The sequence below is a fragment of the Sarcophilus harrisii genome, chromosome 6 (assembly GCF_902635505.1).
Source record: "Sarcophilus harrisii chromosome 6, mSarHar1.11, whole genome shotgun sequence".
Taxonomy (NCBI): domain Eukaryota; kingdom Metazoa; phylum Chordata; class Mammalia; order Dasyuromorphia; family Dasyuridae; genus Sarcophilus; species Sarcophilus harrisii.
The window spans coordinates 70,876,222-70,893,521 of NC_045431.1; the positions used below are offsets into that span (position 1 = coordinate 70,876,222).

Sequence of the window (17,300 nt, forward strand, 5' to 3'; positions counted from 1 at the left end):
ACACATTTCCAGACCACAGAAGGGTCACACAAGGACTTAAACTATATTTAGTTGTGGCGAAAAGGAGCAGCTAGGTAGACAAACATATAAAGAATATCCTATTATAAGCAACTATTCCCAATATATAAAGATAATTCAGGAAGGCTCTGGGATTGCTGAAAGTTGAGTAACCCCCTTTCACTAGGGTTCAGTACATAAACTTATCATTTTCTGAAAGGGATGGTGTGGCTTCCTGTAAGTCTTTGTATCTATAATGTCTGACTCACAGTAGATACTTAATAAATGCTTTTTTGATTGATTGACTTGCTGGTGTCAGAGAATAATGTAAAAAAGACCCACTACCACTCCAGGGGAAGATGCTAGCACCCCCCCCCCCATATTTCCCAATCATCCATAGACTTGGCACCTGACTCATTCATTTTAATCTATTTATATACATACATGCTTTATTTTCCATGTTCCTCTACATTTTTGTCCCTGCATCATTAGCACCTAGAACTGCCTAGAAGAGACTTAAACAGTTGTGAATTGACTGCTAAGCAAGGAGTTACTAAAAGGAAGGTGAGGGTAAGGTCTGCGGGATCACAGAATAAGGGGATTCACTGATACAATGGTAGAGGTTTACCCTCATCAACTAATCTGGGAGCTGTAAGCCTTTGAGATCTTTCAGAGTTAACTAGGCTCAAGTATATTTCCTTAACCTAGTTTACCATATGCCTCCAGAATGATTTCAGTAGAATATAAACTCAGAATACTGACTCAACAAGAAGAAACCTAGAAGATTCAGGAAAATGGAGGACTAGGTCAGCAAACTTGAGGCTCTCCCAAATTTCCTACACAAAAAAAAGCAGAACATCACTTCAGAACAGCAGAAATAAATTCCTGGTAAAGCAACTGTCCTCCCAAAGAATCTGAGAAGACCCTAAGAAACAGCTGATCTTCAAACAGCTCCAACCCAGCGGGGCTGAGTTCAGTATGATGGGGTAATTAAAAAATAAAATGGTAGGGAGAAACAAAAAGCAGTAATTATTTTATACAAATGAGGCACAAAAGGAAGAACTGATGGAGATAAATCTAGTGGGAGAGAGTGGATAGTACTAGAATGTTACTCTCATTGGGAATAGGTTAAAGAGAGAACATATATATCTAGAAGAGTATAAAAGTCTTCTAAATCCAGAAAAAAAGAAAACCCAAGAGGACAAGGGGATAGGATGAGGGAAAAAAATAAGGGAGGGAGTAGGAGTAGCAGATGGAAGTAAAGCAGAGGAGTATGGAAGGAAACAGATAATTAGGGAGAGAAGGACAATAAGGAAAAATAGGAAGCTGGAAAATATACAAGAAGTAAATGAAACTTAGAATGTGAATAGGAAAGGTTTACCATAAAACAGAAATAGTTAGAAGATTAAAAATCTGAATTCAACAATATGTTGCTTACAGGAAACATAAAAATGAGAGATACACACAAAAATTAAAGGGTAAGAGTAGAATTTAGCATGCAAAAAAAGCAGAGATGGTAATTATGATATCAAAGTTAAACTTAAAAGAAATTTAATCAAAAGTGAAAAATAAACTACACTATGTATCAAAATATTATTCAATATTGTTCTAAACCATTTAAAATATCTACACAGTATAAAATATCTGAGCATATGCCTGCCAAAATAAATATAGGGATTTATGAACATAAACATGAAACACTTTTTATACAATTAAATTCAGATCTAAATAACTGAAGAATATTTATTGTTATGGGTAATACAAAAGATCAAAGTAACAAGGGGGAAAAGATATAAAAGAGTTAGACTGAACAGTATCAGACCTTAAACTCTATGAAAAGGTGAGGATAATTTCAATTGCTTTAAATTAAAATTTTCCAGTATAAATAAAATCTATGAAGCCAAGAATGGAAGAAATGCAGAAAATTTGGGGGAAATTTTTTTATAGATCATCTCTCTCAGGATGTAATTGAGTTGGAATATTGCTGTGGTGATAACCTGGTTGGTTTAGAAAAAGATGAAGAGACTTGGACTTATAAAAGAAAATGCTATCATAGTAAGCTCTTACATATGTGTAGGTGTATATCTACGTATATATTTATTTCCATGGAACTTATGAAGAAAAATGCTTATCATAGTATGGTCTTACAGATATATGTGTGTGTGTATTTCCATGCGTAATTGTAGCCTTCTTTAAGATGGTAGTGGGGAAGATAAAGATAAAGTAAAGAGAAATAAGGAAAAAATAAAGCATAGAAGCGGCACAGCAGAGAACAACAACAACAACAACAACAAAAAAAAACAACAACAAGGATGCAAAGAAAAGCTGGGCAGCTTTGAAAACAATATATAGTATTTATTAAAAAGGTTTTCTTGAAATGGGAATTTATTGTTTTAGATTGAATCCTCTCTTATGGTCTACTGCATATATGGCAATTTTTTTCTTTTCTCATTTTGTATTTGTTTAAAATTTTTAAAAATTACCAAAAAATCATGTATACTTATTGTGTATCTAATTCATATTTTAATGTACTTAACATCTACTGGTCATCCTGCCATCTGGGGGAGGGGGTGGGGGGGTAAGAGGTGAAAAATTGGAACAAGAGGTTTGGCAGTTGTTAATGCTGTAAAGTTACCCATGCATATATCCTGTAAATAAAAGGCTATTAAATTAAAAAAAAATTACCAAAAAAATGATAGAAGAAGCTACATCATAGCATTAAGTTGCAATATCCTTTCATATTCTTTTTGCCTATATTTCAACCAAACAAGGTTTTAGAGTAAACTGAATTCAACTGACTGGAAAGTTCATAGCATGTCTCAAGGCAAACATTAAACCTTATATCCAGGGAAACACTCAGGATTAAAGATAATAGAACAACTGAATAAGCAACACACCTACTCTGTGCTGCTGGCACAAGAAAGTTGGTGGTAGATAAAGCACTGGAAGTAGAACACTGGGCCTGGAGTCAGGAAAGCCTGAATTCAAATGTGACCTCAGACATTTACTAGCTATGTGACCCTGGTAAAAAAATCACTGTTTCCCTCAGTTTCCTCAACTGCAAAATGAAGTAGCTACCTTTCAGAGTTGTTTTAAGTCAAGTAATAACTGTAAAGCACTTAGAACAGAGCCTGGCACATAATAAGTGCTACATAAAGCTTATTTTCTTCTCTTCCCCTCCCTTTTCTTGCCACTAGAATGCATCCAGTGGTTTTGGCTCTCCATCCTGGGCTCCTTCCATCCCTCTATGCCCTAAGTGTGAATTATTGCAGTTCTTATTGATCATTCAGTAAGAATGAGAATCAACCAGCCACTTGCAGGCTCAGTATGGGAGTTGTCACTTAAGGATGCCATTTCTTGGGGTAAATGCTTTTGGAATTCCAAATAACCAAATTACAGCCGAATCTCATTTGCAAGTTGCAGGTGCCTGTAGAACCTCCTTTCACCAGGACCTGCTGGTGCTGAAGCATCTCCATTTGTAAAATGAGACCAGTAACATCTGCCCTAACTTACTTTGCAAGAACCTTGTGAAGATAAATGAGATAATATACATGAAAGCACTCTGCTCTCTTAGGAGGAAAGGCAATATATAAATAAAGGCGTTATTACTATTGGCAGCAGCAGTGGCAGAGGCAGGGGCTGTTTACTGGAGAGGGTGCAAAGTCTCTCTCCCAAGGCTTAGTCTGAGTGCTCTCAGCAGAGGTTAATCCTATGACCTTGACATCTGCCTCTTTTCTAGACAGAACTCTAGACCTGGAGCTCTAGACTGGCTTAAATCCCATCTTAGATCTTCTGTGGGTTTCTGTACAGGCTGTTTACTTTTTCTGAGCCTTAGTTTTCCCATCTGTGAAAAAGCAATAACGATAATATGTACACCACAGAGTTGCAGTGAGTATCATGTGAGATAAGGAAAATCCAACTCCTTCATTTTACCCAATTAAATGCTTTTGCCAAGGTCCTACAAGTAATATTTGAACTCAGGTCCCCTGACTCCAATGGTATTTCTATTGCAACATGTTCACCCTCAAATTTTAAAGACCTGAATAAATATCAGCAATTATTATCATCTTATGACTACAAAAATGTAGACAAACCAGAACAATTTTCTAATGAATGTGGCTAGGAGCAGAAGTGGACAGAGTACCAAATCTGGAGTCAGGCTCTTCCTGAATTCAAATCCAGCCTCAGACATACTGGTTGTGTGATCCTGGGCAAGTCATTTAACCCTCTTTGCCTCAGTTTGCTCAACTGTAAAAAAGCTGGAGAAGGAAATGTCAAACCACTCCAGTATCTTTGCTAAGAAAACCCCAGATGGGGGTATGAAGAGTAGGACACGACTGAACAATAACAACAACAATAATGTATTGGGTCTCATCCAGATATTTTGATTATAATAAGCAGTGGGTTCCTAACACAGGTTATGGGACAGTGAGTTTCAAATTCTGATCTCAGTTCTACCATGAGAGACTCCATGGAGATCCTGCTTGAATCTTTTTCCCATCTACAAAACATGATGAAATATCTTCAATTTCCAGAAGTGATGAGAGACAGCAATGACTGACATTTACTTAGCATTTTAAAGTCTGTCAAGTAGACCTGATGATCTCATCAGTTCCCAAAGATTCAATCACCATCTCTAGGCTGATGATTCGTAAATCTACTTTTCCAGCCCCATCCTTTGTGCTGACCTTCACTCTTGAATCTTTAGCTGCCTGGTGGTCATCTCAAAATGAATGTCTTGTAGACATCTCAAACCCAACAGGTTCCAAACTGAACTTGTCGTGTTCCTTCCTTCCACCACCCTTCTCCCAACCCCCAGGCTCTAGATCTAGGTCATCCTCTGCTCCTCCATCTCCTCGCTCTCCCTTGCCGTATTATGGCAAGGCTACTGCTGAGCCTTTGATTTTCCCCTCAGAACAGCCCCGCCCCAATGGGGCCCCTGCCAGGCTTCTGCCTGCCACAGGTCACCCCCCTCTCAAAGCAGTCCCAGAGGCAGGACCATGTCACCCTCCTACCCCCCACCTGATAATGGTTTCCCACCACCTTGCCCACCGGTACCCCCCTCGCACTCTACACTCCTGGCACTGGCCCCCTTGCGGTTCGCTGGGCTAGATCCTCCAACCTCCCACTCCCGGCAATTCCACTGCTGCTCCCCTAACCCCCCCCCCCCCCATGATAACAGGTTCCATCCTGGTGGCTGCCTCCTGGCTTCCCCCTGTTGTGGTTATTTCATTGTCTCAGTTGTGTCCAATTCTTTGGGATGCTGTTGGGGGTTTTCCTGACAAAGGTATGGAGGAGTTTGCCGTTTCCTTCTCCCACAGAGGAGCAAGCTGAGGCACGAGGGAGGAGTCTGAGGGCAGTCGGGACCAGGCCCAGTGCTCTCTCCATGGCACATTTCGCCTCCCCGGGCCTCCCCGACGTCCCACCTGAAATCCTGCCTGCTACAAGAAGCGTTCCCAAGGCCCTTTAGTTCCAGTGCCTTCCCTCCAGCGAGGACCTGGCACTCCCCGGCCCCCGGCTTGTCTGGGTGCGGTTGTCTGCCTTTTGTCTCCCCCACTATAATGGCCCCGGGATCCTTTACCCTTCTCTGCCCAGCGCTCAGCAGGGGGCCTGGCACCTAGCAGGTGCTTCATGTTTAGTGACAATGCAACCCACCAACGACTCTCCAAGGGAGGTGACACACAATCCCTGCCCATTAGATGAGGAAATCTGCCCCTTGGAGGGGGCTGTGGTCCCGCTGCCGGCAGGGGCAGACCTGCACCTTCCTTCCGCCAGGGCCAGGCCATGTGCACAACGCTGCCCCATCCTTCCTCCCCTGTGGGTCACCATGGAAACGGAGCCTGGGCAGCCAAGAAGGACCAGCCCCACCGAGGGAGTTAGCGCCAAAGGGAGATGAGTTACTCCCGACAGGGCATGGGCCGAGTCCCGCACAAGTCACAAGCCTTCCAGGAAGAAGGGCGTCTTTAAGAAATGGCCGGTGAGGCCGCTGCGGAATTGAGGAGTGTGGGAGCTCTGCAGAAGGGGCTCCGGTGATCTTTAGTCAGCAGTGAAAACCCGGCTGCCGTGACTGCAACTGGTGGAGCCCCCATGGCCCCCCGATGACCTGAGTGGCAGAGAAGCTGGCAAACGGATTCTGAAGTGGAAGCACCAGAAACGGGCCCCAGCCAGAGGCTGCCCCCTTCTCAAAGGTGTTCTCATCTGCTGTGTCCTCTCAGGAAACCCTGTAAAATGCCCACTTACTCCCCCTGATTCCAGACACCTTGTTCTGCCACTTGACTGGGAAAGGAAGCCTGGCGTCTCCCAGAGCCAATGCCGGGAGCTTGGAAAACAGCCTCTCCAAGACAAATTTTAAGAGAATAAAGCCTAGACTACACAGTGTTGTGAAGCTTAGCTAATGTAGGCTAACACAGCGTGGGGAGAGGGGGTCAGGAAAGAGAAGGGGCCACTCTGCATCAGTGAAAAGTCTGCATTTAGAGTTTGTCCTAAGACAGGCAGTTTTATTTCTCTCTGCACTAAGTAACTTGAGTTAGACACCGTGAACATGTGTACAGGGACTGAGATCCTATGGGGCCTGTTTTCAGACAAGACCCATCTTTAATCAGCAACAGCCTTTGAACTCAAACAAATGATGTGATGAAATCTTTTATAATTCTTTTATACCAATGGAATATCAACTAAGATGTTCTTGCTTTATCTGGAATAGAGGTCACTACAGTCTTGTCAATGCAATTGATTCGCTGATCAAATCTTGTCCATATGGGGAAACTAACCCTGGGCAGACAGACAGACAGGGAGACAGAAAAGGCAAGGGCTCCCTCGGAGATCAGGAGAGGTGATACAAGGACACTCTCGAGATCTCTCAGAGAGCGAGGGCGCTGGACTGTCCAGCATGGCCCGCCTGCATCAAAGCAGCACTGCAGCAGAGCAAAAGGAATGTGAGGGGCACCCATTTGGAGACATCTCCACTCCAAACATTCATATGGGGTATTTGTGTCCACCGCAGTAAGGCCTCTGGAGTCTGTATGGGTTGGATCAGCCACCGAGGGACATGCTCTGGCTTGGTCCTGATAGTGATGTCATTTGGTTCCTCTCAGTACAACAGACAACCAAATATAGAGAGGTAGATAGATAGGAAGGAAGGATGGATGGGTAGAGGGATGGACAAAAGAATGGTTGGATGAACAAATACTTGGATGAGTAGATGGATGGAATAGTTAGATGGAAGGATAGTTGGATGGATGAATGGATGGATGGATGGATAGACAAACAATTGAATAGAAGGATGGATGAATGATTGGGTGGACAAATAGTTGGATGAATGGATAGATGAATGAATGGTTGGATGGGTGGGTAGATGGATGGATAGAGAGACAGATGGAGGAATGGTTGGATGAATAGATGGATGGATGGACAAAATGAACATTAATTACTTGCTATGTGTCAGACATTGCTAAGCACAAGGAACACACACATATACACACCCACATACACAAAAGTAAGCTGCTCCCACAATGCTTATATTCTAAAAGGCAGAAGGAAACACACAAAAGGAAGTTAGAAAATGGGGAGAGGAAAGGTATCAGGGTAAGCAAAAGGGCCTGAGCAGAGGGGGAGCAAGTGGTGAGTGAGCTGGAAGAGCAGTGGGCAGCTCTGGGGCTTTTGATGATATGGTAGTTCCAGGCAGTCAGCTTCACGGTGGGATCATGCTCAGTGCGGCAAGCCAGCTAAACCTAGCTGAAGTGCCATAAATCCTTAACGAAGGGAACACCCACTAAGATGTTAGTCTTGTTCTGAGTACAGTAGTTTCACAAATCAGCCTTTCCTGTCAAGGTCTACAGACCCAACCAAGGTCTTCCAACTCCAACCTCAGAAGAACACAAGCTCCCTGAGCCAAGGGCTACTTCCTAGCCTGTGCAGACTCACACCTGCTGTCACAGCTTCAGAGAGCTCCCCGGGGCCCACCTGGCATCCGAATAAGGCCTGGGTCCTCACTTGCCGGACTCCTGGCCAGGTTCGCTCTCTCCCTGCACTGTGCTGCCTAGCTCTTAATAAATGCTTGTGGAATGGATTAAATTGTCGCAGATGGTTGGGTCTGAGCCAGGGTTCAAAGACAGTATCTGGAGAGAACATCACTCCTAGATGATAAAGCCAGCTAGGGAGCTTGGTTAATCCTGCATCTTTCTTGAATTCCTTGGAGAATGGAGAGAGTCCCTCACTAGGTTATGTTAATGAATCCCAAGTTAGGTGATCATGTTGTGTAGAGGGATATCTACATAAATTTCTCTCCCCTGTCTTGGATAGCAGTAGGACTGATGAACTCAGTTCCAGCCCCAGCAGTGACTGCATTCTGTGATAAGGGAAGTGATTCATATATGGGAAATGTGTGCATGGAAAAAAATTAGTTTATAAAATATTTTTGGTATTACTCATGATTAAATATGCTGCTGTGCTCAGCGTGGAATAACATTAATTTCTATTATAATCTTTTTTTTCTATTTCTCATGTCTCAGCAGCAAAAGAAATAAGACGTTTAATTAGCATTCCTTTAAAAAAAAACAAACAAACAATTTTGACTCAGTTAACAACAGCTGCCACTTATAGAGTATGCTTTAATTTCTGAGTTCCTTGCTATTTATTCTTTTATTTTCCTCTTATAATATTCCTGGGAAGTTGATTTGGACAGGTACAATTACCTCTGTTTTAGAGAAGGGGAAATTGTGTCTGAGAGGGATGTTAAGTGGAATGTAGAACACATGTTCCCAGGACCTTCTTGAGGACAGGAATTGTTCTTTTCTCTGAATATCCTCAGGGTCAAGCACATATGTCTACTTACAATTATTACTACTGCCATCTACTACTACTGCTTGTACCATCATAAATAGTAGTAGCAGCAATTATGTGTATGGTGCTTTGAAGTTTGCAAAATACTTCACATACTGTGAGAAATGTATGGGCATTTATTTGGTTTCCACAGTTAGGAAAATTAAATTGGAGAAATGAAACTTAAATTAGAAAATTGAAAGCCACCTGGACATCAAAGAATAATCCAGGGTAGAGATTATCTCCCCCCTCCCGCTCCCCCCCCCCCCAATGCAAGCTCCTAGGGGGCAGGGCCTGGGTTTGGTAATGGGGTGGTGGCCTGAGATTTGAAAAGATACTTTTGTTCTTTGCCCTTACCCCTCCTCTGTTGGCTTCCCCCTTCTAGAAGGCAAGCTCCTTGGGGGCAGGGATTGGCTGTGTAATCAGGTATGGAGATTTGAGTCATGTCCAATTAATGGGAATCAGGGGAAGGACTTGTGCTTCAGGATAGGAAATAAAATGCTGCCTTTGGAGTTTCACAGGTGTGTCTACTCACCCAGGCACCCATTCTTGCAAGAATATAAAATAAATCTTTGCTGCACTCATCAGTGAGTCAGTGGAGTTCTTGGGAAGATATTTTGCTTCTTACACATTTCTCTCATTCAATCCTCAAACAATCCCATGAGCTAGGTGCAATTACTATTTCCATTTTATAGATGGAGGAACTAAGCCTCAACAGCTGAGCCAAGCAAGATCTGAACCCAAGGCTTCCTGGATCCAAGTGTAGCACTCCATTCACTCTAGCAGGCTGCCTCCCCAAGCACACTACCTTGCACACAACACAGTAGGAGCTTACTAACTACTGGCTGAATTGAGTTGAGCGCTTACTCCAAAGTTATACAATGAGTTATTACAACCTAGCTCTCTGGAACCTCCAGTCTCCCAAGCCTTGATTTGTCCACTAGACCCATGTGCTTAAGAATTCTGGATCAGTACCAATTTTTTTTTTTTCATTTTATGGATACCAAAATGAAATTTAGTCAATAAACATTTAGGACAGAACTCAGGTGAAGAGAGTGTGAATTCAAAAAACCTGTGATTTCAGGAGGACTATGGAACCACAAGAGCTTGCTTCTATGAAGGTATTCAGAACCAGAAGAGTCTTTTATGGCAGAGATTATAATTTCATAAGGCAAGAGCCTTTATATCCCTAGTAATTAGCATGGTACTTTGTATATAATAGGCACTTAATCAGTACTCCAGTCTACCTTTCCAGGCTTAGTACACATTATTCTCTGTGCATTTCATATTCCAGCACAACTGCATTTTCTGCTATTTTCTAACGTATATGACATTCCTTTTTCTATTTCTCTGCCTTTGCACAGTGTACCCCATGCATGGTTTGTACCCCCTTCTTATCTTCACCTCTATGAGATTCTAGTTTTCTTTAAGATTCAAATCAAATTCTCATATAAGGCACAGGCTGATCATTTCAACTGCTAGCCACTCCCTCCCCCCCCCCCAACCACCCTGCATTATTTTGTATATTTATTTATATGTTAATCAAATGTTAACTCCCCTTATGCAATATAAGCTCTTAAGGGTAGAGTCTATGTAATTTTTGTCTTTATATACTCAGTGCCCAGCACTAAAGGTAACTTAGTAATAGGTGCTTAATAAAAACTTATTAAATGAATAAATAAATGCTTGCTGTTGAGATTGAAAATGAGGCCAGATAGCTTAACATCATCCAAATTACATTAGGATATAGTTTCCCTGTATTCTTTCAAGACCCAGCTAAAATCCCACCTTCTACAAGAAACCATTTTTTATTCCCTAGTGTCTACTCTTTGCTATCAATTTCCAATTTATCCCATATGTAGCTTTATTGTACATAATGAATGACATGCTCCCCATTAATCTGTGAGCTCCTTGAGGGCCTCTCTTTGTATCCCAGTTGCTTAGTGTCAGTGCCTGGCACATAGTAGGTGCTTTATAAATGTTGCCTGACAATTCCAATAGACTTGGGATGGAAAGTGTCAATCACGTCCAGAGAGAGAACTGTGGAGACTGAATGTGGATGGAAGCATAGTATTTTTGCCTTTTGATTGTTTGTTTATCATGATTTTTTTTTTCCTTTTAGTTTGACTTTTCTTGTCCAACATGACAAATAAGGACATATGTTTAAAAGGATTGCACATATTTAAACTATATTAGATTGCTTGTTATCTTTAGGAGGTAAAGGGGAAAGGAAGAAAAATTTGGAATGCAAAGCTACACAAAAATGAATGTTCAAAACTATCTTTATGTGTATTTGGAAAAAATAAACTAAATATTGTCTGGCCAGCTGATTGATTATACCTAAAGTATACTTTAAAACATGTGAAATGAAAATGGTACAAAATGCTACCAATTTCTATTTTCCCCTAATGACCTTTCTTAACAGGTTGTAAATGATTTTAATAAAAGGTATTAAAGCCTTAACATCAAAATACTCACGAAAATCAGCAGCAGCAATGGTGTTACAATGATGCCCTGAAAGAAATAAAAAAGATGATGTTCATTTATCAGCCTGGAAAACAGAACACTCTGCCATTCTAAACTCTGATGCATGAAAATCTCCTCCTGCTGAATAAAATCTAGATGATAAAGAAAGGGGGAGGGTCAAGTCTAGTTTCCTCTGCAGAGCCTCTTTAGCAGCCCTCTCTTTCGATTATTTGTGTTTGACACAGTTAAAAGGCCTCCCACCCATCTTCCTGCCTTGCCCATGGTAAATCTGACTTTCCCTTTCACAGAATTCTGTGTGCATTACTGAGGTCCAGGCCCTGCCTGGCAAGCTTCCCTTCTCCAAGGCTTCAACTCTAACTTGGATAAAGTGCCCCCTCTTTCCAGAAAAGACAGGTGGTTCAGTCCCAGCTGAGGTCCTCTCCTGAGCACAGACCACGTCAGCTGTGATGAATGGGATGTCGTGATTTTGTAATGTGAACGGATCTCCCCTAGGAAATGAGCAGAGACCTCAAACTCATTTCACTTGATTAGGCTCCATGTCTCCATGGTGGAAGGCAAGTCTTTCATCTGATTTAGTCACTCAGGACCTCCTTGGTTCCTCCACCTCCCCCAGGCAGAGACAGGCAAAAGATTTGTTTTCTTCAGTGACAGAAAACAGGTTGGAGGCTGTTGCCGATCAGGCCACGGAAGCCAGGCTTTTAGGTTTCTTGGAGGCAAATCTTTAAAAACGAGTTGTTTGAGTTGGGAGTAAACATGACAGCTGTTTGAGGGAAGTAAATGATACTTCTCTCTCAGTCTCTCCTTCATATCTCAGCATCTTGTAACTTAAAGAAGAAAAAAGCATTCCACAATCGGTATTTTCGGAACTTGATTATATTCTGGGTGGTCCAGGGATGGGCGTACGTGGGTAGGCCATGAGGCCTTGCTTTAATGCTCTATTCCTCAGGATCCACAGCTGGGACTGCTTTAGAGGTACAAATGTCCTAAACTGAAGTCCCACGGATGCTTCCAATGAAATTTTAAATATCTTTGGTATTTGTCTAGCTAAATTTCCTTGAATCAGGTCTAAGAGAGACCTACTTCTTCCTTTTCCTGTATACTACCACATGACCACAGATTCAGAGGTATTAGGCACCTGGAGATCACAGTATGTTACTCTTACTTTACTCATGGGGAGACTGAGGCCTACCAAAGTTTTAAAATTTTTACTCAAAGGCACATGGTTTTTACCTTTGGCCTGAAAGTTCAGTACTGGAACCACCCAAGAGTCCTGTTCCATGAGAGACAGGGCCAATATTTCTCTAGGCCCTGCACTATCCACAGCTCTGTATAGGAGGCACCTTGTAAGAGCCTGCTGGATTTAGCAGTTTGTTATGTACATATTCACACACACACACACACACACACACACACACACACACACATCACAGAATTTTGGAGAAATTTTAGTCTGGAAAGGGCCTCCTAGTTCAACCCTTTTTATTTTATGGGTGAAGAAAATGAAAACCAGAGATAAGAAATGATTTCTTCACAGCTACAAGGAATAAGGCAGGTCATTCAAGAGAAGGTCAAAACAACTGGTAAAGACATGGACACATTATTTCTATTTCTTCTCTTAATTTATGTTTTATATACTTATTTATGTTCTTGTCTCCCCATTATAATTTTACTTTAAAAATCTATTTTATTCTGCACTAAAACACCAAATAAAAGGGATATTTACATATATATATGTTTGTATATACACACAAACATGTAAATTCCTTTTTTGGTATATATACTATATATAATCTTGTTGCTATAAAGGTGTATGTATATATATATATATACATATTTACATATGTATGGAGAGAAAGAAATATATGTGTGCGCATGTGTACACAGAAACAGGATTATACACAAAAGTGCAAAACTATTAGACATAGATTACTTTTCTTTATACTGAGTTTTATTATGTACTAAGTTCAATCTATAGTTTTCAAAGCTGTACTGCTTGTCTGTGCTTCCTTCCCTCCCTTCTCTCCTCCCTTCCTCCATCCTTCCCTTCTTTCTTTCTTCCTTCCTTCCTTCCTCGTTCTTTCCCTTCCTCCTTCCCTCCCTCCCTCTCTGTCCACCCTGTACCCATATTGAGGAGTGAGGGGAATAAAGAAAAAAACACACACTTGTAGCAAAGATGCACAGTAAAATAAAACAAATTCCCCCATTAACGGTATCCAAAAGAAATATACCCAATTCTACACCTTTAGTCCATGACCTTTCTGCTAATATCCCTCACTATAACATAGGCTCCTTGTGTGTAGAAAGAATTTCTTTATTCACTGTATATGTATCTCAGGTGCCCGGGCAATCCCTGGCCCAAAGGTGGGTGCTGCAGGCCTTTGTTCTCCAAGAGGACCAAAATGGCTCACGAGGTTAGAGTCGGGTCTCGGGTGTCCAGCTGTGGCTGATCAGACCGACACAAGCTTGGCCACAGGCCGGACACGAACAGTGACACGAACACGTGGGCTGGGCTCTCTCGCTATGTGCATCTCGTGCTCCTTCTGAGCCAGCTCGGCTCTGCTTTGGCCATGGAGCCCAGCGCCTTCTCTGAGGAGGGCATGCCATGTTGGCGGCCCTGTGCCAGCATCTCCCCCCCTCACACAGCCTGCCCCAGGAGCCCTCCATAGACACTCGTCTCCTTCTGCGTGTCCTTGACTCTGTTTTCCCAGTGACCGTACGCTGGACAGTCCAGTCCCACATGGCCTTCACGAGGTCTGACTAGTAGACACATGCTCTTAGACTCATTGTGGATCTTCTGGGAAGTGGCCCAGCCCAGTGGCATGCCTTTCTGCAGGAGCCCTCAGAGCACGGAGGTCTACGCTAAACAAGAAGCTTTGGGGGACCACAGAGCCTCAGAAGCAGAAGAGACTCAAAGTCCACTTATCTGGCTGAAAAGTCCCCACCACAGCAGCTGTGACAAAGGATGTCCAACCTCTTCTTAAGTCCTCCAAAGAAAGAAAAACCCCTCACCCTCCTGAGATGGCCCATGACAGTTTGGGGTGGCTCTAACTGGCAGGAAGTCTCCTCCCCAACCAGGCCCCCATGTCCCTGTCCACCCGCACCCTTTTATAAAGCCTACACTGGCCTCTTGGTATCACCCGCCATTGTTCCCTGTGCGACAGTCTTTCAAGCACTTGAAGACAGTTACCAGGCCATCTCCCCAGCTTCTCCTCAGGCTACACATTCCCTTTCCAGTCCTGAGTACTCCCGGAGTCCAGAGTGTCCTGGACGGAGTAAGAAAGGGAGGGAGCCTCCCCAGAGTGCCCACCCAGCCAGACTCCGGGCTAAGTGCTTTTTACAAATATCACCTCATTTGGTGGCTGGATTTGAAGACTTTTATTGGGACATTGAGCGTGGCTGGATACATGGCTCCTGCTGCTTTGTTTTCCCGTTGATAAGGAATGGGTCCGACAACAGGCCTTCAACTCTGACAGGATCACTGATCCCATAACAGAACCATCCCAGGTTCCTGGTGAACATGCTCAAAGCAACCAAATGTGCCTAGAAGGGCCAAGATGCTTAGGGCCAGTTACTGTGTCAGACTCTTCCCAGTAAGAATGACTGACCCAAAAGGGAGGTTCTTGAAATTTTCAGCATTCGTTCCATACCCAGTGGGCACAAAGGGCTGTGTCTGCTGTATCTTGCAATGTAGGGGTGTGGGACTGACATTTCTGTTTATTCTTTGGGCTTTACAAGACCCTTATTTTCCAACAGGGAGCCAACGATGGAGAGCAGTGTGAGTGTAATAATACTTAGCAATTGTTATAAGTAGCAGTCATGGCAATGGGGGTGGGAGAGGAAAAAGTCTTAAAATCTTATATGATTTCCTTAAAGATCTCTATATATTTAGGGACAAGTTGGAGTACTATAGAAAAAGCAATGGATTTGTAGTCATGAAAAGCAGGTTCAAATCCAAGGTTGGTTATTTACTGTGTGACATTGGGTAATAATAATAGCAATAATAACTAATTATGTATATAGCATTTACTCTGTGTCAGTTACTGTGCTAAGTGCCTTAATGTATTATCTCATTTGATCCCTACAACAGCCTTGGCAGGTAGGTGCTATTACTGTCCCCATTTTACAGAGAGGGCAAGCAGAGTTAAGGGACTTGCCCAGGTTCATATTGATAGTAAGTATCTCAGCCCACATTTGAACATAGATCCTCCTGACTCTAGGCCTGGTGCTCTATGGACGCACCTAGCTACTCACCAGTCACCTCTACCTATATGTCATTTTGTCCATACATAAACTGGAGAGAATCACACTTTCCCTCACTGGGTCGTTGTGAGGAATGCAATAAAATAATATATGTAAAGCCCCTGGTAAACCATAAAGTGCTCTCGACGAGTCAGTTATCAGCAGAGAAGGATGTTTTAACAGAGCATCATATTCAGTACCTCTTTCTGGTGGGGATGAAAGGAAGGGCCTGAGAAATGTGCCCTTGGGTGACGCGGAGAAACCACACACACAACATGAACACTCAGCAGATATCAGCGGTAAAGTGGGTGAACTATAAATTGAAGCCGTGATAGCAACCGTTACTGAATGTCAGAAAGGCAAATAAGGAAAAATATGTAATTTTCTACCTAGTGAATTGTGGGACAGAGCATCATTTAAGAACACATCAATTCCATTCCTTCTCCCTCTCCCTTTCTGGACAAGTGTTGTCAAAAATACAGTGTATCAGAGTAAACAGATTATAGATTAGCACTTCTAGCCAAAGATGCCGCCTCTCCTTCTGGATTCAAGGTCAAGGCAGCTAGAGCATCCTCGAAGCTGGGGTGGACTGTTAAGTTTTCTCACTGTAACCTGTAATGGAGTCAAAGTTTAAAAAAAAAAAAAAGTCACTGCCTTTCATTAGCTGCTGAAAAACTTCCAGGAAATCCATTTACACCTCTGATGTGAACGATTGGTTGAATATATTTCAATGATTTTAGTGGAAAGAAAAAAAACCCCACACTCCTTGACCTCAAGCACTGATCAACAAAATGTAGCTCTAGACTGCTTCAGTCCCATTAGAGAACTGTAAATGCACTTTTCTATAGCAGAGCTTGTGTAAGAAACGGGAGCTTTCTGTGCTTCTTTTTCTTTAGAAAGGCATCAAAAGGCCAGGTGAGGCAGGTAAGGCTGCGGGAGCTGCCAGGGCGTCACACAAGGCTGCGGCCCAGAGAAAGCCCCTTCTGCATTTCCAGTTAACCCATCTCTGAAGGTGTCTACATGTGTCCCATGAGACCGGAGTCCATGAAAGCAGGGACCATCTCTTGCCTTTCTTCATGTGCCCAGGGTTGGGCACAAGGCCGGCACACAGTAGGCACTTAATAAATAGTTACTGAGGGATGGGAGGACGCAGACAAGGCCTGCCCAAGATGAAAAGTAGCGGCTAGGTTAGGACTGGTGTCCCCCCACTGGTGAGCCTCCCAATTCGCGCGGTCCCCACAAAAGTCTTATGCGGATGGCTGGCCACAGCACAATGGTGACCATTTCTGAAGGTGGGTTCGGGAAATAGAAATTCTGTCTCAAATCCTCCTAAGCTGACAAGCAGAGCCCAGGTCAGAGACACTCCTGTCTGACTTTCTCTTTATGTCTATGTGCTCTCTCTCATGTACGTACACACACACACACACACACACACACACACACACACACACAAACACACAAACTCACTCTTCCTCTCCCTCCCCACCCCTGTGTCTCTTTCTATGTGTCTGTCTCTGTTTCTGTCTTTCTGGCGCGCTCTCTCTCTCTTTCTCCCTCTCTCCCTCCCTCTCTCCCTTTCCTCTCTTTCTATCTCTGTCTCTCTTTCTCTCCCCTCCCTCTCTCTCTGTCTCTCCCTCTCCCTCTTCTCTCCCTCTCTCTGTCTCTCTTCTCTCCCTCTCTCCCCCCTCCCTCTCTGTCTCTCACTGTCTCTGTTTTTCCCTCTTCTTCCTCTCTCTCTATCATCTTTCCCTCTTCCT

At 43.0% G+C, this 17,300-nt stretch overlaps 1 protein-coding gene across 5 annotated transcripts in view; it reads right to left on the reverse strand.

The window, feature by feature from the left end:
- The window catches only part of SLC10A7 (solute carrier family 10 member 7), a 250,878-nt gene that overhangs the window by 65,450 nt on the left and 168,128 nt on the right, over positions 1 to 17,300 (reverse strand). For 4 of the 5 annotated variants that reach the window (XR_004230006.1, XM_031941416.1, XM_031941415.1 and 1 more), the window contains exon 6: positions 11,296 to 11,331. Coding sequence is in view for 3 of the 5 variants with exons in the window: in XM_031941416.1 (XP_031797276.1) it covers positions 11,296 to 11,331 (36 nt within the window). In the remaining 2 variants the exon portion in view is untranslated. Of the gene's footprint in view, positions 1 to 11,295; positions 11,332 to 17,300 lie in introns of those variants that run through there. The other variant, XR_004230007.1, reaches the window with a different exon arrangement.